This window comes from Psammomys obesus, unplaced genomic scaffold (assembly GCF_907164565.1).
Source record: "Psammomys obesus unplaced genomic scaffold, mPsaObe1.curated_primary_1811, whole genome shotgun sequence".
Lineage (NCBI taxonomy): Eukaryota > Metazoa > Chordata > Mammalia > Rodentia > Muridae > Psammomys > Psammomys obesus.
The window spans coordinates 7,967,688-7,989,727 of NW_026592890.1; the positions used below are offsets into that span (position 1 = coordinate 7,967,688).

General features: G+C 47.6%; 1 protein-coding gene across 2 annotated transcripts in view; it reads right to left on the reverse strand.

The window, feature by feature from the left end:
- Agpat4 (1-acylglycerol-3-phosphate O-acyltransferase 4) overlaps window positions 1-22,040 on the reverse strand; it is a 96,904-nt gene that overhangs the window by 11,741 nt on the left and 63,123 nt on the right. For both annotated transcript variants that reach the window (XM_055615989.1, XM_055615988.1), the window contains exon 3: window positions 6,270-6,439. In XM_055615989.1, coding sequence (XP_055471964.1) covers window positions 6,270-6,439 — 170 coding nt within the window. The remainder of the gene's footprint in view (window positions 1-6,269; window positions 6,440-22,040) is intronic.

The window sequence follows — 22,040 nt, forward strand, 5'->3', positions numbered from 1 at the left end:
TGAGAAATAGAGGCCATTTCTTTGTTACGGTGCTGGCCCTGCTCTAGCTTTCCAGGGCCTCACACACGGGAATGCTGTGAAATGCTGTGGATGGCTTCCTACCAGAAAGTCCCAAGAGCCTGTCCAAACAAAATGAAGCCTGTTCACAATTAGTCACAGCCACCGGGGAAATGCACAGACCAAATGTGAAACAAAGCACTCTCTAAGAATTTCTCTCCCTCAGGCTGGTAATAACCGAGTATCGTTCATCAAAACCCAGCCCATTGTGCAAGGTCCTTCAGCACCCAATAACGGTCTCCTCAACCCAGTGACTTCCTCCCCTTGGCAAAAGTCCCCAGACTTTTCTAGAATTGACAGGTGTGCAAAGTGTAGTGAGGAGAGGAGGGGTGTTTGGTGGCCAAGAAGTGTGCTGAAACCAGCAAGGGGGTCTGTCAACCCAGATCTTCTCTGTGGAGTTGTGGTGGCCAGAAGAAAACAGATAAAAGTTCCTGTCTTCACCACCCTCCCACCCCCACCCCACATCACCCCACCCCCTTAACTTTTCTGAAAGGCTGGCCCAGATATTCCTAGAATGGCCTTAGGCCAGAGTGTCTGGGAAGATGAGCTGAGAGAGAATGGGGGTGTGGTGAGTGTAAACAGGCAGACACACACAGAACTCCTTACAGGCAGGAGATAAGGGGATGCCTTGCTCTGACAGGTGTCCTGGGTGGTGTGGCCAACTGAAGGAGTTCAAGTGGCAGGTGTGTGGGGCCCTGGGCGGGCATGGCTGGAGGTTTGTGAGGGTAGTTAGTGCGGAGCAGAGCTGTTCTGAGCAGGTGTCCCTGGCTGTGGAGGTTTAGAGAAGAGGGAGTAGCCAGTCCTGCTGGTCAGCCTAATCTCTGGCTGGCTCGCTCCAGGCTCGTACAGGATACATTAACTGGCTTGCCGGGAGGAGTTGGTTCCATAAAAGAGGAGGCCCTGCCACACCTAGCCTGGGACTGGACTTTGGGGGTCAAAGGCTGTGCTTCTGTGAGCTGCCTGGGGCTTTCTCTACCCAGGACTCACTTGGTCACCTTAGAGGGACCATTTACTTGGGTTCCTTACCTGTGTAACACCAGGTCCTTCTACCCCCCTACCCCACCCGGCTCAGTAAACGAACGGTCAGGGCCTGAGGTGGCACATCTGTCCACTCCGGCTGTCACGGTGGGGCTTGCCAAAATCTGGAGATAGGGTGCTAATTAATCTTGGCTAAGATGTTGTAAGAAATGAATTATCAGGGCCCATTTTCAATAGGTGTACTCAGAGCTCATCAGAGAGGTCAAAGATAAGCAGGAGGTGCTAGGCCCCTCTCCCCTAGCTGGTGGCTGGTGGCCAGGAAGAGGCAAGCATCTGCTGCATGACTGAGCCCACCATCAGAAGAGGCAACAACCTCAAACCCTAGGATAATAACCATTTGTTTTGATTATTTTTTTAGAGAGAGAGAGACAGGGAAAGAACATAAAGTTAGTAGGTAGGAAGGTGGGAAGGAGCTGGGAGAGAGAGAAAAAAAAAACATGATAAAATATATTGTCTGAAAAAAATTAACTTGAAAAGGAATCCCAATTCTTCTCTTTTCCCTGTTCTTTACACAGAGAAATATAACAAATTCTAACCTGTTGGGGTGAGGGGCAGGCTTCCTTAAATTAGCTGAGTGATATTCACAGAGAGGCGGAAGTGAGGGTCTCAAACAAAATGCCATGGTGGGTGGCCTCTGAGATGGTCCCATGACGTAGAGGTTTCCCTGGATGTGGGCTGTGCTCCGAGTTCACCCCTCTCAAATGGAATCTCACAGAAGGTTCCACCACACAATGCTGTGGCTTTTGTTGGCCCTGGGTGCTTGTGCCCGCTCTCTTTGGCACTGCATATACCCTGGGAGAAGGGGCTACTACCGCATCCAGGGAAAACCTCCAACAGGCCCATGTGTTGGGGATTGAGGCATGGACAATATGCCAGTGGCTAAGCTTGGAGGCTAGCCAGTACATGCCAAACTTTCAGTTGAGACCATCACTCTGGCAAGCACGTGACCAGAGCCTTGCCAGCTCCCTGCTAGAAGCCTGGCCGATTGGTGCCTGCCTTGCCAGCAAAGCAGGCAGTCAATAGTCTGCATGCCCCTGCTTTACCCTGCTCACTGTGGAGACCACAAGCTGCCACAGATGACTAAGACACACAGCTTCATTAAGGCTCTGAAGCAAAACCTCCCAGCTGGCCTCAGAGTTAGCCTGCCTGCCACGCTCTGGGTGGCAGATGAGCACTGAGAATGGCAGCAGGTTAGCACATCAATGATGGAGTACTAGGCCTGGGACCGCCCTGGGACTCCAGTCTTGACCTTGGCACATTCCTGCTTCACTGAGGCAAAGCGGTAAGCAAATAGGACTTGAAGCTTTTGGTTCATTGTGCCCCGAGGTGGCATACTCCCTAGCTATCCCTAGGTCACACTCGGCCCTGAGAGGAAAAGGTCAGAGAGGAAAAAGTCTGAGAGACTTCATGTATGGCCTTTGACCCCTGCTCCCATCCAGCAGTGATGGCCAGCCCTTATCATCATCATCATCTTCCTCCCACTCTCCCTTCTACCGCCTCTTCCTTCCACTTTTCCTTTTCTTCCTCCTCCACTCATCTTCCTTCTCCTCCTCTTCTCCCAAAGCCTTGAAGTCTGTGTAATGATGGTGCTGGCTACTTCTCTGGTGTTGGGAGAGAAGGGGCAGGTGACTCGCCTCCTCTCTCCTTGCTTCTTTAGGGGATACTGCCTGCCCTGGCTTAAGATTCAAAACCTGCTGGCTGAACCTCTTGGTGGGGTCTCCCCAATGCCTAAGCTCCAGCTACCACCACACCAGTGGGAGTGTCCAAACCCGGTACATTACCCATTCACTTCCAACCTAGGCTGGCCAGGTTTAAAAATGATAAAAAATGAAAACCTCTGCATCTAATATTCACCTAATAAGCCACAGTCTGGATCTGAAGTCTGTGGCTGGCAGGAAGGGCCGTGTTCTGCTTCTGCACATCTGTGTCTTACCCAGCACTCAGAGCTGGAAAGCCTTCCCAGGGCTCAAAGCCTTTGGGGAAACCCCAGACTGCTGAGACAGTGTCTCTGCTTCATGAAGGTCTGGACCTTGTATGCCCTCCAGGCCTAGATCTTTCTCCAGCCCTGGGCCCATTCTCTAGTTCTAGATCCATGTTCTTCTCATGGGTTCCCTGTCTGGCCCAGGGTCACTCCTCTGGCCCCAAGTCCCTTTCTGTGTCACTTCTCAATGTGCATTGCATCATTCGCTTTCTCTTGAATGTCTGCCTCCTTCCCCCTGGCTGTGGACGCTTAGCCACAGGCCTCTCCCTGGATTCTGGGCCATGTGCAAGCTTCTCTGAACTTCAGTGTCCTGTAGCCCCATCTCCGACCTCATAAAGGTACCAGTGACTCCTGCTCCTCATAAGGAGTGCTACAGTTATCCATGAAGTTGGTTCTGCTAGCAGGCGGCCTGTGTTTTCAAGTTCCCAGAACAGGGCTCCAACTCTGACCCTGCTTCTTCCAAGGAAAGGGGAGGCTTTGGAATCGAACTCACCCGTTGCTTCCTTGCAAACTGGACAGTAACTGGGGCTGTGGAGTTTACTCAGAAGTACAGATAAGTAAGGGTCTTAGTCAGTAGTCTATGGCTGTGGAGAGACACCATGACCATGGCAACTCTTATAAAGGAAAACATTTAAATGGGGCTGGCTTACATTTAGAGGTTTAGGCCATTACTGTCATGGCAGAAGCATGGAGGCACACAGGCAGACATGGTGCTGGACAGGAAGCTGACATTTCTACATCTGGATCGGCAAGTAGCAGAAAGAGTGGTGGACACTGGACTTGGCTTGAACACTTGAAAGCCCATTCCTAGTGACACACTTGCTCCAACAAGGACACACCTCCTAATGCTGCTGCTCCCTGGTGACCAAGCGTGCAAATCTATTAGGGCCTATGGGGGCCATTCTTATCCAAGCCAGCACAGTATGTAAGATGTGGGGTTCAGGGTTATACCACTTCCCTGGGTAGGGCAGGAAGCCAACAGGGCCTCACAGCCCCCTACCACAGGGACTCCTTACTTATGGAAAAGCCAACACATTCCAAATAGAAAAGCCACTAAAGCCACCTGGAACATCCAGGAGATCCCCAGCTGCCTCCAAACACAAGATCTGACCTCACCCATGGCTTCAGGTACCCAGGGGCGATGTGGTCTCGAGATGGTAAATGGAACATTCCAAAGCCACATGTAAAGTTTATAAAGTTCAAATACTCTGCTACTGAAGATCATGACAAAAACTGCTCTGTTAAAATTATTATTCACCCCTCGCCATCCTTATCAGCAAATTGGAGTCTTAGGTCGGAACACACATGCACACACACACAACACCAAAAACCAAAAATCCATCACACAGCACATGTAAGATCTGATATTACCCACAGAGCCAGTTTTCCTTGGCATGCCTTGGAATATGTCCATGATGGGGCATAGAGCGGGAACCTCTGTACTAGAACTTTTATTTTTGTTCTGAAAACATCACTAGTCACTAAAATGAAACAAATGGAAAAATAAAAGAGATGCTGTTGACTGATGCTGTTGACAGAAGGTTCTTCACCTCTTGAAGGAAGCAGAGCCACAATTCTCTAGTCCCTCCCATACTCCACAGTCACAGTTCTGTACTCAGAACATCATGGTCCTATGTACATAAGCTACCAAAACCACGTGTGCCATGAGCAGCCCCCTGCCTATCTGTGGACCATCATTCCAAATGCAAAACTTCACCTCTAAGTTCTCATGAAAACCTCTGGAGCATTTTCCACCCTGGGGCCATTTGTTCCATTGCACTCTCTGAAGGCCGTTGGTGACACTGAGTCTTTAATATGCTACAGGCTCAAGCATGACACACTGTTAAGGATGATGAAAGCTGACTGAAGAGGCCCAGGCATAAAAGCAAGAAAGCTGCACACAAGAAGTCAAACTAATTTGAGGGAAGCAGAATTTAGGAATAATTCCAAATTCTGCTCTTGAAATTTTGACACTCAGAGATTCAACATTCTTAAGCCTGAGGCGATTCAAAGTTGGGTGAATTCTGCTTTTAGGCTAAGGCAATTAAGGATAGGAACTAGGGCCAAACTAGACAAGTTCCAGTCCAAATCCAATTACAGTTGGGTGGCCCTGACTACGGAAACTCTAATTGAGGGTTTTGGTTTTTTGGTCTTTTTTGGGGGGTATTTTTTTTAAAGGAATGATAGTATATCCACTCACAAATGCTTCTGTAAGGATTAAAAATAATCACAGTTGTTAAACCTACTTAAAGCATATAAGATGTTAATCCCGATTCTAAGCTACGACTAGAAGCATCGTGATGGTTAATGTTGTCAACCTGACTGGCTCCACTGCAGGGGCCCTCAACCCTCCTAATGCTGCGACCCTTCAATACAGTTGCTCATGTCGTGGTGACCCCCAACCATAAAAGTATTTTCATTATTACTTCATAACTGTGATGGTCTTAGGCGACTCCTGTGGAAGGGTCACTTGACCCCCAAAGGGGTCATGACCCACAGGTTGGAAACTACTGCTCTAGACTCATGCTTCCAGGCACACTTGTGGGAGGTTATCTAGACTGCGCTGAGTTAGAGTGACCCACCTTTACTGTGGGTAGCGCCACTCCGTGGCCCAGGGCCCTGGAATGAATTGCAGGGATAAATAAATAAATAAATAAATAAATAAATAAATAAATAAATAGGTAAGAGCAAACTAAACAAAAGCATTCATCGTTCTGCTTCTTGACTGCAGAGGACATGGACTGACTGGCTGCCTTAAGCTCTCGCTGCCAGTCTTCCCCACCAGGATGGGCTCTGCCCTCCGGCTAGCCACAATCAGCCTTTACCTCCTTCAAGCTGCTCTTGTCCGGTGTTTTGTCACAGCAAGGTGAAAAATAGCCAATAGAAACAGCTTCTGAGAGCATTTCACACTATCACCACCCACCACCCCACCACCCCAATAAAATAAAACACACTGCCAACGTTGGGCATGGTAGCTTGTGCCTTTAATCCTGGCTCTGGGAGAGTAGGTAGCAAGACAAATTTTAGAACAGCCCAGCTCTACAGCAAGATCCTATGTCCCCTCTGCCCCCTAAATACAAACAACAACAACAAACCCCGTTAATTCTAGAAGTTCTGAGAGACTCGGAACAAACAGCAAAGTGAACGGCAGAGGCAGAGGAAAGTGTGAAAGGTGAAGGCATGTCCCACTTACCCCCAGGATCCCAAGGCGCTCAGCCAGACTCCAGCCGCACAGAAAGTCAATCTCAAACTTGTGATTGAGAACCACGATGGCGTTTTCCTTCCCGTAGTGGGGGGAGGCCTTTGGGTCGGTGTAGATGGTGCACTCCGTGCCTGACCACCACTCCAGAAGCATCACCAGCTCTGCAACAAACCACAAGGACACACACACACATTTACTGCACCATCCTGGAGTCCTGGGTCTGCTACTCTTGGGCCATGCTATGAGGCAAAGCTCCTTCTAAGACTAAAGTCGCAGAGCATTGTGGCCCAGACTCCACAGGCTGAAAGGGCTTCGAAGTGAAGGGTTCTAGATAAGCAAGACCCTGCAACAGCCTGCAGGGAAAGAAAGGACACTTCTAGGTGGCCATTTCTTACCTCCTGATTGGGTAAACTAAGAGAAATAAAATCAGAGTCTAGATTCGCCTACATCTGTGTCTCTGGGCTGACTGCTTGAGTTGATATATGTTCTGGAAAATGACTAGCTGATATGCTTCTATATTCTATCAAAGAACCAACTCCTTTTCCCCCACTATGACACCTGATGACGCCAAGAATAACCCAACCGTGGTGAAGGGGAGCTCACAACTCTTCATCTCAATGGCACGAGAAACTCAGAGTTGTCATTCTGTAGGCTGCAACAAAATTATTACCATAGTCTTTGCAGAGGCTGGTGAAAACGAAGAGTTGTGTTCAGGTGACACTCAATCCAAACGTATTCTTGGATGGCGCCTTTATTCAAGGCGGCTAACTTTCTAAGGCTGGGAGTCTCAAGAAAAGAGTGCGTGGTAGAAACTCTAGACATGGAGTTGAATGGGAATAACAGCACAGCCCCCTGAGGAGAACTTTGAGAGAGGTGTTGGCAGGCAGGCGTGTGCTGTCTGACAGAGTTCTCTGTGAAGGTTGTGGTGCTTGGTGCTTTGGGGGGGTTACACATTCTATAGAGGGCTCCAACGTCCCACATGCACACACACAAGTCAAGTGGGCCTGACCTTGGTTGCCCTGGACACACCTTTCTCTTCCAGACGGGACGTTAAATATGAAGCATGAGAACCATCTACAAGGCCCCAAGGACTAATTTCTCAGCAGTGGCCCTATAGGTTTTCCATAACCAATCCTACAGTTCAGTCATGTCTTTGTCTTTGGGGTGCAGATGCCTCAGGGGGGTCTTGTGAAAACAACTGGTAGTCAGGACCACATTGGTTCCCTCCTGGGAGCCCTCTTGGAAAGTGGCAGAGGCTGCCAGGTAAGGAGAATGTCACTGATCCTGTTGACCTCCGTGCTATACCTGTGATCACAGCCAAGGGAATGCCCCTGTGCCCGGAGGCTGAGTCACTGAGGTTGGGGACCCGCTGTCCTCAAGTCCACTAAAGAAAAAAAAAGGTAGAGATAAGACTAAATAGACTAAATAGACGTACTGTGCAATGGAGAGGCAGCTGTTGTCACCTTTGGTCATCCCCATGGAGTGACTCTACTGAAGTGAGCCAGACATTTCTCCTCTGCTCAGTTTGTGAGTCTAGCATTGTGAATGACACCAATAGCCACCAAGTCACCTTGACTGTTGAGAGTCTCTCTGGGCCTTTGTCCTATTTAAATGCAGGTCAAAAGCCTGACAAAAGCCTGACTCTGCAAAAGCTATAGACACAGGAATCATCTGACACATTCCCATGGGCTTGTGGGTAGGATTGAGCCCTTCAAGTGGTTTAGGCTTATGGCTCCATCGTAGCCAGTTAGTCTGTTCTGGAACCAGGAGTCAGGCATGGGACAATGTCAGGTGTGTCACACACAGGTGAGAGACCATCCTAGTTCACCTTCTTTGTAGTCTCACGTTGGCTCTTCTGACTAGACACTTGGTGGGAGTCACCAATTGTCCTTCCAATAAATCTCATTTGAGGAGACGACGCGCAGAGTTTCTTAATACTTCCAGCATTTAGAAACTGCTTGTGCTGGAAAACGCCATCTCAAAAGGAAACTAAAAGCAGGATAAAAGCCTGGAACCTGTCTCTTCATTCTGTTATCTGTCTGCCTTGTTTTAAATCATTGGTGCAGACCTGCCTAACTCTGCAGGTAGGCCTGTCCATCACTGAAGGTATATCAGTCTAAATACAATGCTACCTCAGCTATCTCATCCCTTCAAGCATGAAGGCGTAGATAAGACTGACATGTCACGGTCCTCTTTCACAACATCCTGGACAGGATTCTGCTCTCAAAGTGCCTGAAAGTCTCTAGCCAGAGACTAACCGTGTAGCCGCCTTAGATTCCAGAAACACAGAATCTTACAGACCACTCCATGACCCCAAGCAGGAACAATCATTTCAGGGGAGTAAGACTGTCCCTTCAAGCAATACGACCTTTCCAGGTCCACCTTGCAGAACCAGCTCTGAGATGCCAAGCAACAAGATCACTGTCTGATCCAGGTCACATAATTGTGCAGATCTCAGGCTCCTGCCCCGCTTGCTGGCAATTAATCCCTACAGCTCCTACTAGTACCCTGGATGGGCCAAAATGATAACAACAAGCCTTTTCCACCATTTCAACAGTTTGCTATCTCTGAGACAAGACTAAACTTGAGATGTTTGGGATCCCAGAGTTGTGCCTCTAGACCAGGACTTGGTTATTATACAAGGAAAGTATTTTTCCGAAGTCCATGAAGGAATCTGGGTTCCATCTCTCTCCCTGTTCCTCCTCCTAGGATAGTATCCTTCCATGACCAACAACCCTCAGATTCTCAGGCTCAGGCACTCCACCACGCACTGCTCCAAGGTGCGAATGCTCTGTGTTCCACAGCAGCCCTCCGGATGACGTAACCGAGGCTGCAGCCTGAGGATCATTATCCAGAGCCTCCAGGCAGCCCCGAGCCTCACCAAACACATCCAGACACACAACCATCCCAACTGGCTGCCTGTAACCATGTGTGTGTCCATCCTAAGTCGCTCTCCCAGATTACTGGGAAACAAGGCACAGACCTTGTTTTGTGGACCCCACTTCTATCCACAAGCTACTTTGATTAATACTTTATTAATAAAGTATTATATAAAATATTATATAAAATAAAAATACTTTATTACTTTGTAATAAACCAACAGAGGAAGGTCAGCACTTGTGAAATCAGAGGATGGGGGAAGATGCACAGGAAACAAATGGGAGAAGGAGGCATACGTGGGTCTCTTAGCAGCCAGCAGCAGTTCTCAAAGCCTCTCTCTCATTTCTCATGCTTCAGTTTGCCCGATGCTGCCTACGTCAATTTTCTCCAGGCTGTTCCCAGGAACAGTGACAGCTGCCTCTACTCAGAGCAGCTGCACCTGGTGTCCGGCCCTGGCCCTCGTTCTTGGCTGCTATGTTTCTTCAAATTCCTGGAGTGGGCCTTGGGCACTTGATACCAGGAAGGGATGTGTTTACAGGAAGTGACATCATTGGAAAAAATCCAAAACTGCCTTTTGGAACTAACTGAAGGATGCAATCTTTAAACTCTGGCTGTTGATGTCTGGCCTGCCGAAGAAGTTGGTTTTGTTCTGTTTGCTCTTGTGCCAATCTCTTTAAAGGAATTACAGGTAGGGATAGGAAGGCACAAGGGAAAGCAGAAAGGGGAAAGGGAGGCATGCACATCCCATAAGAATCATTTTGTAAATAATGATACTGAATCACAGAGAGGGGAGACTATGGCTCACAATGCCATAGTATAGACATGTTGAACCCGGGGAGGGCTCCTAGAGCCCAGTGTGAATCTCCAAGATCCTGAATATTTAAAAGCCATGATTGGGTAAAGGGGAGACAAGAGCAGGACCACATCTTAACCTAGGCAAATGTGTGGCCACCTTATCTACCACATAAAGACCAAAATTGTTAACTGTTAATACCCTCAAAACATCAGCATCCGCCTACCACACTGGGGCTTTCTCCATGGTACTATCATCATGGAGGAGAACAATGAACACAAAGTCGGCAAGCGGCAGGGAAGAACGGTGGGCCCAGTGGCCACTTCTAGGCAGTTACATTTACGGTAAGCATTCTCCAAGACTGACTTCAAATCACTGATCAAAACTCCCGTGATTGGAGGGAGTTGGAATGTTGCAGGCAGCAACGTCACCTTAGCCTATCTTTAACTCCCTTGATAATCTGTTAGCCTCCTTGGTGTGTGACTATCAATTAAAATTCTTCTGGGGAAAACAGACCCCTGGCCTTCCCTGACTCAAAGGCTAAAAATGTCATCAGATAGGACCGGGAGCCTATAGCAGAGGCTTCCTACCGTTGCTGCTTCCCGCTCACTTGATATTCCCCCCAGTTCACTTTAAAGTACCCTGATCTATGATTTTTCTTTCTTCGTTTATTATTAAAAAGTTTCATAAAAAGGTTGGAGAGATGGCACTGCCTTTAAGAGCATTGGCTGTTCTTGCTGAGTTCAGTTCCCAGAACCCACATGGCAGCTCACAACCATTTATAACTTCAGTTCCTAAGGATCTGATGCCTTCTCTGGACTCTGTGGGCACACACATGCAGGCAAAATACCACCCCACACATAAACGTATATGTAATAAATCTATTTTTAAAATGTAGCCATTACTGATTTCTGATTTGGAGCATGGTGTATGGAGGAGCCTAAATCAGAATTCTCAGGCTACAGTTAGTCATCTTTAGCTCCAGGATAATGTGTGTGTGTGTCTTGTGTATGTCTGTGTGTATATTATAAACATATATATATATATTGTGATAAGAGCTAGGTATTTACATTGACACAAGGAAAAACGTAAGATTTTTCTCTATCTTCCCTCCTCAACCATTTTCTGGACCTTTGGAAACAACACCACCCGATCACAAATACTTGACATATCAGGACACATAGAGCCTGGGGAGGTTCAGGAACATGGAAAATGATTCAACAGAGAAGTCAGAGTGGAAAATTCAGGGTGGGAAACCCCATCACCTGCAGAGCAAGGGCCCAGCTTCCTCAGTGGTTTCCTCCCAATGGCCACTGTCCTTTTAGTTCCCAGGCATCTTGCCTCAGCTTCACCTGGTGGTCCCAGCACCTGGGAAATGTAGATACTCAAGAGATCCCAGAATGGGACCAGGAATGTCACAGGCACCAGTGATATTCTGCTCCCAGTCTGGTGCCTACAGAAATGTAGTCATGAATTAACTAAATTCAGTAACTAATTAATTAACCCAGTAACTAATGTTACTGAATTAACTAAAAATATTAAAAAATACAGTAACAGGAAGTGCCTGGTAAATACAGCCCTCGATACCAGGAGGAGATGGCATCCTAAGGCCTGAGATTCACATGAGGTTCCTGGGAAATGTGAGCCTATACGGATCCTGAGAGAGAGGGTTCGTGCTTGGCTGAGAAGATGGGTGCCTGGGACACGGCAGATGGGGGTGATTCCAGGCCCACAGAGCTGCCTGGGCACTGCAAAATGCAAGCATGGGGGACCTGTGATTTCACAGACAGCAGTGGTTCTCAATCCTCCTAATGCTGCGACCCTTTTGTACAGTTCCTCATATGTTGGTGACCCCCAACCATAAAATTATTTGATCACCTCATAACTGTGATCTTGCTACTGTTAGGAATCACAACGTAAATATCTGATGTGCAGCATATCTGACTTGCAATCCCTGTGAAAGGCCTGTTCGCCACCCCCACCCCTCCCCGGAGGTCACAGCCCACGGGCTGAGAACTGCTGATACACAGCGTGTAGGTTTCACCCCACCTTAGATGGGAAATCCCAGACTGCTGCCCGCACTGCCGAGACACACAAAGAGACGGCTCTTGCTCCAGCCCCACTCTGGGGCTCACTCAGGACAGGCTTTCTGAGCAAGCACGGCCAAGCCTCAGTCAGGGCTTTCTCTTTACTCAGGTTCTGCCAACTGAATTTGTCTTTTGATTTCAGGTTTAGGCTGGGCTTGGAGCCAGTGTGGGATTTGTGAGCTGATGGTGTGGCTCTGTACACACACGCATGGACACACGCACACATACAGACACACACACACACCATCTACTCTTTGGCTCTTCTTGACTATAGGGAGATGCATGGGAAGAGGGAAGGGGGGGGACGAGACATAGACACACCTGTCTCTAACACTGGGAGACAATAGCCCTGCACCAGGACCTTTCCAGATGGGCTTTTGTCTTTTGGAGGCTTTTGAGGAAGAGAGATTGAATTTCTAACCTAAATTATTATTCTAACTAAGACATATACACATAGTTAATGTGCACACTGCGCCACAGGCGGCACGTAAGCTCCTATGCAACTGTGTGCTTGTTAAAATGAGCTGAACCGAATGATTAAAAACGCTGACCTCTCTCGAGCTGGGCCTGTGTCTATAGATGTGCGCGGTTCAGACTGTGGGTGAGTCTTACGGCAATGACCTCTATGCCTGGCATGGCCGGGCTGGTTCTCAGACAGAGGCAATGTCAGGAGGTCAAAGGCTTGAGCGCTATGCGTAAAAGCAGAGCAAGGCCCGGTACTCCGGGTTTCCAGCGCACACGGGGAGAGAAGCCGGGGAGCAGGCAGACCCGGAGTGCTCACCACCTCCTCTCCGGCATCCTGACATTTGGACTTCCACATCCCTCGAATCTCCAACTACCCACTGAGAGAGATTCCAGCAGTCTATCAGATAACTAAGCCAACTATTAGGTAACTGGCCAGTGGGTAGCTAGACTTCATGCCAATCAATATACTTAGAAAGGCATCTGGCTTCCAAGTTACCTAATTACTCATTTCAGGAATTTTCCAATTAGGACTTTTGATCTGTGGCTGATGGAGGTAGCTGGATGTGAGAGGGGTGAAGCCGCAGATGCTAGGGCCCTGCTGGTCTAGACACAGGAGAGGACTGGGGTCCGGCAAGCTCAAGGACATGGGATTTAGTCCTTCGATTGCTGGTTCCACCCGGGTTTTTATCAAGATGCACACTGCTCGCAGGGAGGCCAAACTGCCTTGTTAGAATGCTTGGCTCTGCCAAGGACTCACATCTAACTTCTGGTTCCTAGGAACATTGGCAGAGGGACGATGCTGGCCACGATGCTGGCCACAAGTCCACGACAAGAAAAAAGGCCAGAAATCTCTTCTAAATTAAGAGACACTTCAAAGACACTGACTAAATGAGGTGTGGGGGCTCCTACTTACAGCCTGATTTGAAAACACTCCAATTATTTTTTTTTTTAAAGACATTTCAGAAAGAACTGGAGAAGCCAACAGCAGGATATTAACAAAATAGTAAGAAGACACACAGGAAGGATTGCAAGCAGGGTGTCGTCTCTCACTGAGGCTGTAGCTCAGAGTCTGGGCTCAGCAGGCTGGCCAGTGAGCTAGCTGCACAGTGAGCCCTTGTAATCCACGGATCTCTGTCCTGAGGCACTGAGGTTACAGGCAGAGGATGCCGTATCTGGCATTTGGACGTGGGTGCTGGGATCCAAATTCAAGTTCTGATATTGTACAGCAGCCCCTCACTCACTGAACACCGCCCTAGCCAGCAGTTACATATTAAGATTTTTTTTTTTTTTTCCCCAGACATGGTCTTACTACATAGTCCTGGCTGGCCTTGGACTCTCAGAGATCTACCTGCCTCTGCCTCCTGAGGTCAGGACAGGAATAAAGGCATGCACCACATCTGGTAAGAAGTTCTTTTTCTTTATAAAAACCTGTCTTATAATTTGAGTGACAGTTCATGACTTACAGTGCCTGGAAATCACTTCAAAAATGTCTGTCAGTTGATTAATAATTCCATAACCACAGACAGGATGAGATACATAAAGTTAAATCCAGGTAAACACAGAGAATCCTTGTGTGTGTGTAAACCATGTATGTCATGGGCTCATTCCTTTTCATGTGTATAATACATAAATTGTCATAATAACAAAGTTAGAGCAAGCAAGGTGCCACTTGTACTTAAGACTTAGGAAATCAATGAGCCCGTGACACATGCATTCTCTAAGCCCCTCAGCAGGGATCCCTCACCCCCACCACTTCCCTGGGGGGGGGGGGGGAGCAACACACTGCAAAATGCAGAACAAGACCCTTCCCAGACAGACCTCTATCCTTTTCATTTCTGAAGATGAAGATTACAGGTAGAAAATTTGCATTTCCATGCCCTTAAATGTGAAGCCTTTGAATGGACTAAGGCTCCCTAAGCAGCTTTAAGGAGGAAGCCAACATGCCTAGGCTTTTGGCTCCTGCTGTCTGACGTGGACACTGTGTAACGTCCTTCTCCTGGGCTGCGACCGGGTGCTAATGCCAGCACAGGGTATGGGACAAGGCACAGGTACCTGCTGCTATGGCACAGAGGGAGGCCTCACCTCTTTCTATCTTGAGAAGAGGGTGCAAGGATTGCTCAATGAGGGTCATTTTCTGTCAGGCCCCTGGGCTGTCTTGCAGAGAAAAGGTAGCTGACTGTTAAGCTTCCAGTCTGTTCTACAGAACCAAGGCCACTGACACCCAAGTTAACTAAAAGTGCAACAGCAGGTTGTGAAGTCCCTGTCACAGAGACACAAGCCATAGTGGTGGCTCTACTGCCACCCATGTCCCCATGCTTCCAGCATCTTCAAGGATTCATAAAAGGGGAGAGAGGAAAGAATTCAGGGCTCATTCAGGGCTCATGTGTGAGAATATCCCCTTTACTCCTTCCCCAGGAATACTCCAGGGACCCTTATGAGTTGCTATGGATGAAGATGTTTTTCAGTCACCCCTCTAAGGGACAATCTGAGGTACGCTGAAGCCACACAGCTTCCTTCAGGTCCCTCCCAGAGACCTGCAAGTACCTTGGTCCAAACAACTCTACGGAGAACTCAGTCCAGGCCCTCTTCTTATCTGCCCCATATCCCATGAGCTCAGGGCTCAAATGCGCTTTGGCAAGCTACTCCAGGTTTCAGTTCGGAAGAGCCCTCAACTTCCCAAATGTCCTTCCCTGTGCTGTCTCATTAGCTATGGGGGGAGGGGGTGTGTGCCTTGACACTCCGGGGCTGCAGGAATTCTGGGTGACTTAAGTTAAATAAGATTCTGATAGGTCTGAGTACCGGATACCAAGACCTCTACCATCCCTCAGGAAGGCTGAAAGGTTTTTCTGAAGCCACAGTCATGTTCTGAGGTGTTCATGACACTTGGTATGTAAAACCTGCAGGCCACAGGAAACATTTGCCCAAGGATGCTCATGAATGAGCCCAGTGCAAAATCAACTTACTTAAAACATTGAGAATTTTTTTTTGTTTGCATGATTTTTGAGTGTGAACTCTATAAATGACAATATCACATCATGTCATTTACAAAAGGTTGGACTTGCCATCAGAAGGCAAGGGCCATTCTCTGTATCCTTTAGAGAAGTGACATACTTCCTGAAGACAGAAGCATACCTCCAACACTGTTTCCACCACGGCACTGGAGATGGGGCACCCCCACAGTCTACCAGGGACTCTCATGTTGGAGGTTTGGTCCTCTGTGTGGTGGTACTGAGGCAGTGACAACCTTCAAGATATGACCTTAAGGGAGGTAGCAAGGGTGGCTCCTCCCACTCACGTCTTAGCTTTCGATGTGGCCACAAGATCTTTCTCTGTCACACAGCACCTGCTCTTGAGATGCCATCATCAGGAGGTCCCCACTAGAATCAAACTGATATCAGAACTATGACCTTGAAGCTTTAGAAATGTGGGCTCAATAAACTATTTTTTCTTTATGAGTTTCTAAGTTCAGGTATTTCATTATAGCAGTGAAAGGGGGTTAAAGGGAGATATAAGATGTTCTGATCAAAGCATGGGTGGGTAAGGGTAGTGGAGGGGAGACACAAATGGTTCCCTGACAAGGTTCAGATGCCAATTGAAAGAAGTGGGTACATTTGTAGGAAGATTCCATAAACGGAAAGGCACACTGGCTACCAGAGAGCCACAGCCCTTCTCACTCTTGGGCAGTGGGACATAACAACACCCTGAATGGTCCACGGGCACAGAGACCCAGCATTGCCGCTCCTGCCCTGCTCTCTCGAGTCACAAGTGAGGCCTAGCACATCCCTCTCCCTCGGCCAAGACTCCAAGCTTATTCTGCTCAGCCGCCAGGACGCGGTTAGACCGTAACTGTGGTTTAGACTCCACCCATCTCAGTACTTCTGCTGAGCCATGACTCCACTGCCCTTCCATCCTCAAACCTCAGTTATTTCCTAAGATCGCTCAATAGGAGCCAATCAAAGGAAGGTTAAAATGACAATCAAATTCTCAGCCTGCCAGCTGTGTAAGTAGCTCTGTGACAATCTCTGCCTAACTTGCATGAAGCCCTGGATTTAGTCTCCAGCACTACATAAAACCAGGTGGAGAGAGGCAGGAGGATCAGAAATTCAAGGTCATCCTTGAATTAAGTTTGAGGTTCTGTGCTCCAAAAGGAAATGATTCTTAGAAAAAAACAAAACAAAACAAAAAAAAAAACCTGCTGTCCCCAGGAAACTCCATTCACCACCCTGTTCTCTCCTTCATTGTTCTACACACAGCCATGTGAGACATTTCTGCACCAGTTAACTTATGACAAGCTCTACAGTAACCTGCTCACCTAGCCACGGCCCTTGCTACCCACTCAGCCCTGCCCATACCTCTCCCACCACCCGCTTTCCCTTCCATCCTCACGTAGCCCTCACTGTCTCTTGATGCCTATAGTCTCTGTCTCCATGTTACCGGGTTCTCACACTGCGCTGCTACCTGAATCCTGTCACACGCTTTCACTGGCTCCTTACAATACTTGCCGAGGCACAGTACAAACTCCTCAGCTACCATGGGTCTCGGCTAAGGCTGTTCCTGGGAGCATAGCAAATTCCTTAGCCCTGAAAACCAACAACCTGGGTCCAGGGTCACATCAAAGGTCACCTAGGGAGCCAGACATGGTGCACACTTGTGATCCCAGAATTGGGGAGATGGAGCCTGGAGAGTAAGGAATTCAAGGTTATCCCTAGCTATGTAGTAAGCTACACAGACTACAATCTAGCCTAGACTACAATATAGACTTTTAAAATGTTTTAAACCAGGCATGAGGGTATGTATCTGTAACCCCAGCGCTCAGGCAGGTGGACAGCAAGTTTGAAGGCAGCCTGGCTAAAGATCGAGACCTTCAATCAGACAAAACGAATTATCAACAACAAAACTACAAATGATTCATTCCTGAAGCCTTTAGATGATATTCTAAAAACAACACAAGAAGTTACCAGTTTTGCTAAGTACGGTAGCTCACACTAGTAATCCCAGTACTTAGAAGGCTGAGGTAGGAAGGTTGCCATGAGTTTGAGCTCAGCCTGGGCTGTAGAGTGAGACTCTCTCTCAATGCAACAACAAAAATAAGTTACTAATCTTTCAATTAAAAACAAATGCATCTAAATGTTCACAATGTATGTGCCTGGAGCCTATAGCAGCCAGAAGAGTGCACCAGATCCCCTGAAACTGGAGTTACAGAGGGTTTGTGAGCTGCCATGTGGATGCTAGGAATCAAACCCAGGTCCTCTGGAAATAAAACAGTAAATTCTCTTAACCTCTGAGCTATTTCTCTCACTCCACTAAGTATCATTTAAGGGGTGCGTAAATTAAAACTTAAATCTACACAAGAAGCAACTGCTTTAATTTTTCATTATTTTTTCTTTCTTGATACTGGAATAGAACAAGGCTTATTTTCAAAATGCAAATTCATTACTCACAGAGAATAGGAATGTACACACACCCAAAACAGCTTTATCAGAATTTTGAAAGGGGTAAAGAAGATGCTAAAATGTATACAACTACTAAACTAGTTAGGAAAGAAATATAAAACTGTTTTTGAAAAGCATTTCTTCACAAGAGACATCTTCCTTTAGGCTGGGACCTCGGGATATCTAATTCTGTCTCTTTTGGAATACAGGACCTTTAATAGAGCTAGTTAATTATGTAGGAAGGATCAGTGAAAGGGCTGGGCACATACTTGTCACCAAACCTGACAACATGAATCCCACCCCTGGGATTCACATGGTAAAAGGCAAGAGCTGAGGTCCACAAATTGTCCTGTGACCTTCACACATGCAAGACATGAACACATCCAGACACATATACAAACAAACACACAAACAAATAAAACATATGCACAAACAAATAAATACAATAAAATTTTTAGTTATGAAGGAAAAGGTATAAATTGTATGTTCTCCAAGACTGGGGACCAGTGAAGTTTCCATATAGTTCTGTGGTCTTCCCCTGACATAGCTCTGAGGTCCTTCCCCTGACCTCCCACATCTCTGGGTTCCTCCTCCAGCACAGCTCTTTGGTCCTTTCCTCACACACAACTCCGAGACATATCCTCACCCAGCTCTGGGGTTCTCCCCTACTGGTCCTCTGCCCACTGAGAGTCCAATGTTGCCAGGGAAACCCTCCACTCTGATAAAAGTGATATTCTGTCCCTACTGAGGTCACTGGGTAAAACAGAAGGTATACAACTAAGTTTTAATTTCCCATAAACTGCATATCATTTGCTCACATAAACATGACCATGAACCATCAGATGGAAGACATATTAGTAATAAATTATGAGCCATGCAGCACTGGAGCCAAATACTAAAACATCATTCATCGTTTGTCTGAAATTTCTATTTGTTAAGTCTAGTAATCTGAGCCCTTATCAGCCCAGCAGTATCCATGGCAACAAGCCCTGATGCAACTCATGGATACAGCTTGGGAGGATGGGGAATGTAACCTCTCAGGGGTGAACAGCCTCCAATGGGGGTGCAAGGCTTCCACAGGCCACTAGCGCCTGACCAGGCGGATAGCCACACCTCGAACTACCTATGAGGCTTTCCCACGGTTCTGTCCTGAGCTGCTGAGAGCTCTGAGCATCTCCCCACTGAGAATCCAGGCCTCTTCCTGGCCTCATGAGAAGGTAGGATCCGTGTTTCTCAGAAAACTAATAATTCTGAGCTCTAGTTATACCCCTACCTTTTTAGGGGCCCCTGAAAAACAATGCTCCCAGTGTTTAGTCTGAGCTTGCCAGTGAAGTTACAAGTGACTATCTAAAACCCCTTATTGCCTCCCAAGCCCTGAGATATCAGGAGTCAGGATGTGAACTTTTCTCGGTCATCCCTCCTGGCCTTTGGTATGGAGAACAACCAGTGTTGAATATAAGGCTATGGGAGCTCAGACATTCAGGGTTAGTACAGCAATGACACTGGAGGCGGGGCTCATACAGCTCAGAGTGACATCCAGGACCAGGTAAAGGCACTAATGGGATAAAGGCGCAAGGAAGGTGATGAGGAGTCAAGGGAACAGAGCAAAGATTCTGGCTCACACACTGTAAACAGTAGAGGAGGCTTAAGTCACACAGAAACTCATTTCTTCAGCTGGATGGTCACCTGTCAGGGTTCATGTTCCTCTAATAGGTAAAGAAACAGGCACAGTGTGAGTGGCTTGTCACAGGCTACAGAAAGCCAAGACTTCTGCTATCTGTGCCCTTCTCACAAGGGGCCTCAGCCAGGGTGGTGCGCCTACCTTCTGCACCCTGTGGCCAAATCCATGCCCTTACCAACCCACTCCTGTTTTACTTCCTCCCACCCACTGCCTGGACTCTGAGTCACCGTGGGAACAGGTAGTAAGGAACACACTCCTCGCCTCATGGAGCCCCTCCATTTTCTCTAAGGACCTTCCCACAGAGCCTCATCTCTAACTTCCCTTACCCCCCCCCAACAGTGCTAAAATTAAAACAGGTTGTGCTATAAACACCACTACAGAAGCCACTCTGAATGCCAGGTTAGGGCAGCCAGGCCAACTGCTCTCCCCCCCTCCCTGGCCCCTTAAACTAGAATCAAGAAAAGGATCCAACCTCTTAGATACCCCCTCCCCGAAGCTCTGGATAGGAGGAAACAAGGAACCGCACTAGAGGTTTGAGATGCACACACCTTCCCTTCACCCGTCCCAGCCCTGGAGACATTGATTGAGTAATTAAAAACACAGTCAAGATGAAGTTAAAGCTCGGTGGCTTTTGTAGACTGATTCTTAAAGTGTCAGCGGCAAAGATTTTGTCAGCTGTAGGCTGTGTGAGTCCACCCCCAGCCGTCACATCTGTAGATATGTAAGTGTAGGAGAGAGCTCCCAAAGCTGCAGAACGAAGCCTCGGGTCGCTGTTGACTGGGCGGACTCTGTAGTTAAGGTGCTGCATTTCCAGATGATCACAGGCAAATTAGCTGGTCTTTAGTCTTCTGTCCTTTCCTTCCCTTCCTTCCTTGACAAGGTCCCATGTAGCCAAGGCTCTGAACCCCCTACATATCTGAGGATTACTTTGAACTTCTAATCCTGGAGTACAGAGTATACATAGGTATACTGTACGTATACACGGGTGCTGTTATACACATGTGTAAGGATGTGCTATGACTAGATTATGTGGTACTGGGGATTGAACCCAGGGCCTTGGGTTCAATGCAGGTTCAAACACCTGCATGCTGGGCAGGTGCCTTACCAACTGAGCTACACTAGAGAAGCTGTTGTTATTCCAATGTTACTTTAACAACTGATTCACATCTCTCTCCTGATTAGGGCCAGGGCTAGTGTGCTGGGTCATACACTGATGGGCTTAGAACTATCAGGTCCAAATTGCACATCCTCATCTTTCCTCACATATCAAAGTTGCATCATCAGTCACTTGCCAGGTGTGGTGGCACACGCCTTTATTCCCAGCACAGAGGCAGAGGCAAGCGGATCTCTGTGAGTTTGAGGCCAGCTGGTACACAACATGAGTCCAGGACACAGGGGGCTATACAGAGAAACCCTGTCTCAAAAACCAAAACTATACATTGAATTTTCTTAATTTTGTAATTTTTAAAAAATTTTCTACAGGTTTTTTTGGTTCATAGAAACAAAACCAAAACACCTTCCTAGAAGATGGTGAGATGACTCAGAAGGTAATTTGTGCTAAACAAGCCTGACGAACTTTCAATCATGGAAACCATACTTAAAAAAAAATGCCAAATGCAGTGTGTGCACCCAAGACCCCAACTCTCCTATAGAGATGGGAGGCAGAAACAAGGGAATTTCCTAAAAGCTCACAGGCCAACCAGCCTGGAGTACAAAACATAGTTGGAAGATGGGAGTGTGCTTTGCCTCTAGGTTCCCGAGTCCCTGAATTTTACCTGAATATCCTTAGTATCTTGACAGCTCTGATTCTTTTAAAAAGAATTTGAAATGTATGTTACCCAGTGTCTCAAGTGGTTTATAGATGAAGGGCAAAATACCCTAAGGTGTCACGCATTGGAAAGGTGAGTCTGTCCTACTTTAAGATAGGTAAGCCCACCTACCTCGAGGTAAGGAGCCTTGACTTCCCCATGCAAAAGGATTTGCCGCCACAGTCCCCAGCTGTCCCACGTGGATGGTCCAAACAGATAAGATTCAAAAATAGGGTATGGAGAGATGGGCCAGGGGTCAAGAGCACTGGCTGCCCTTCCAGATGATCCGAATGTGGTTCCCAGCACCCCCATGATGGTCCATAACCTTCCCTAGCTCCAGTTCCCTAACTCCGGGAGATCTGACTCCTTCTGACCTCCACAGGAACATGTGTGGTACACACAGGCAAGATGCTCATATATAAACATGTTAAGTCTAATAAAAAGATACAAGTATAAAGCTCACAGGGACCCTTTGTGAGCTGTCGCTGGCCCCTCTGTCAGCCTGCTTGCTAGACGTGCCTGCCGTTACTCCTCTCCCCCCAAAGACCCATGGCTCTGCCCTGTGACTGTATGTGTGATTGGATGCATGTATGGTACCGGTGCATGTGCACAGGCA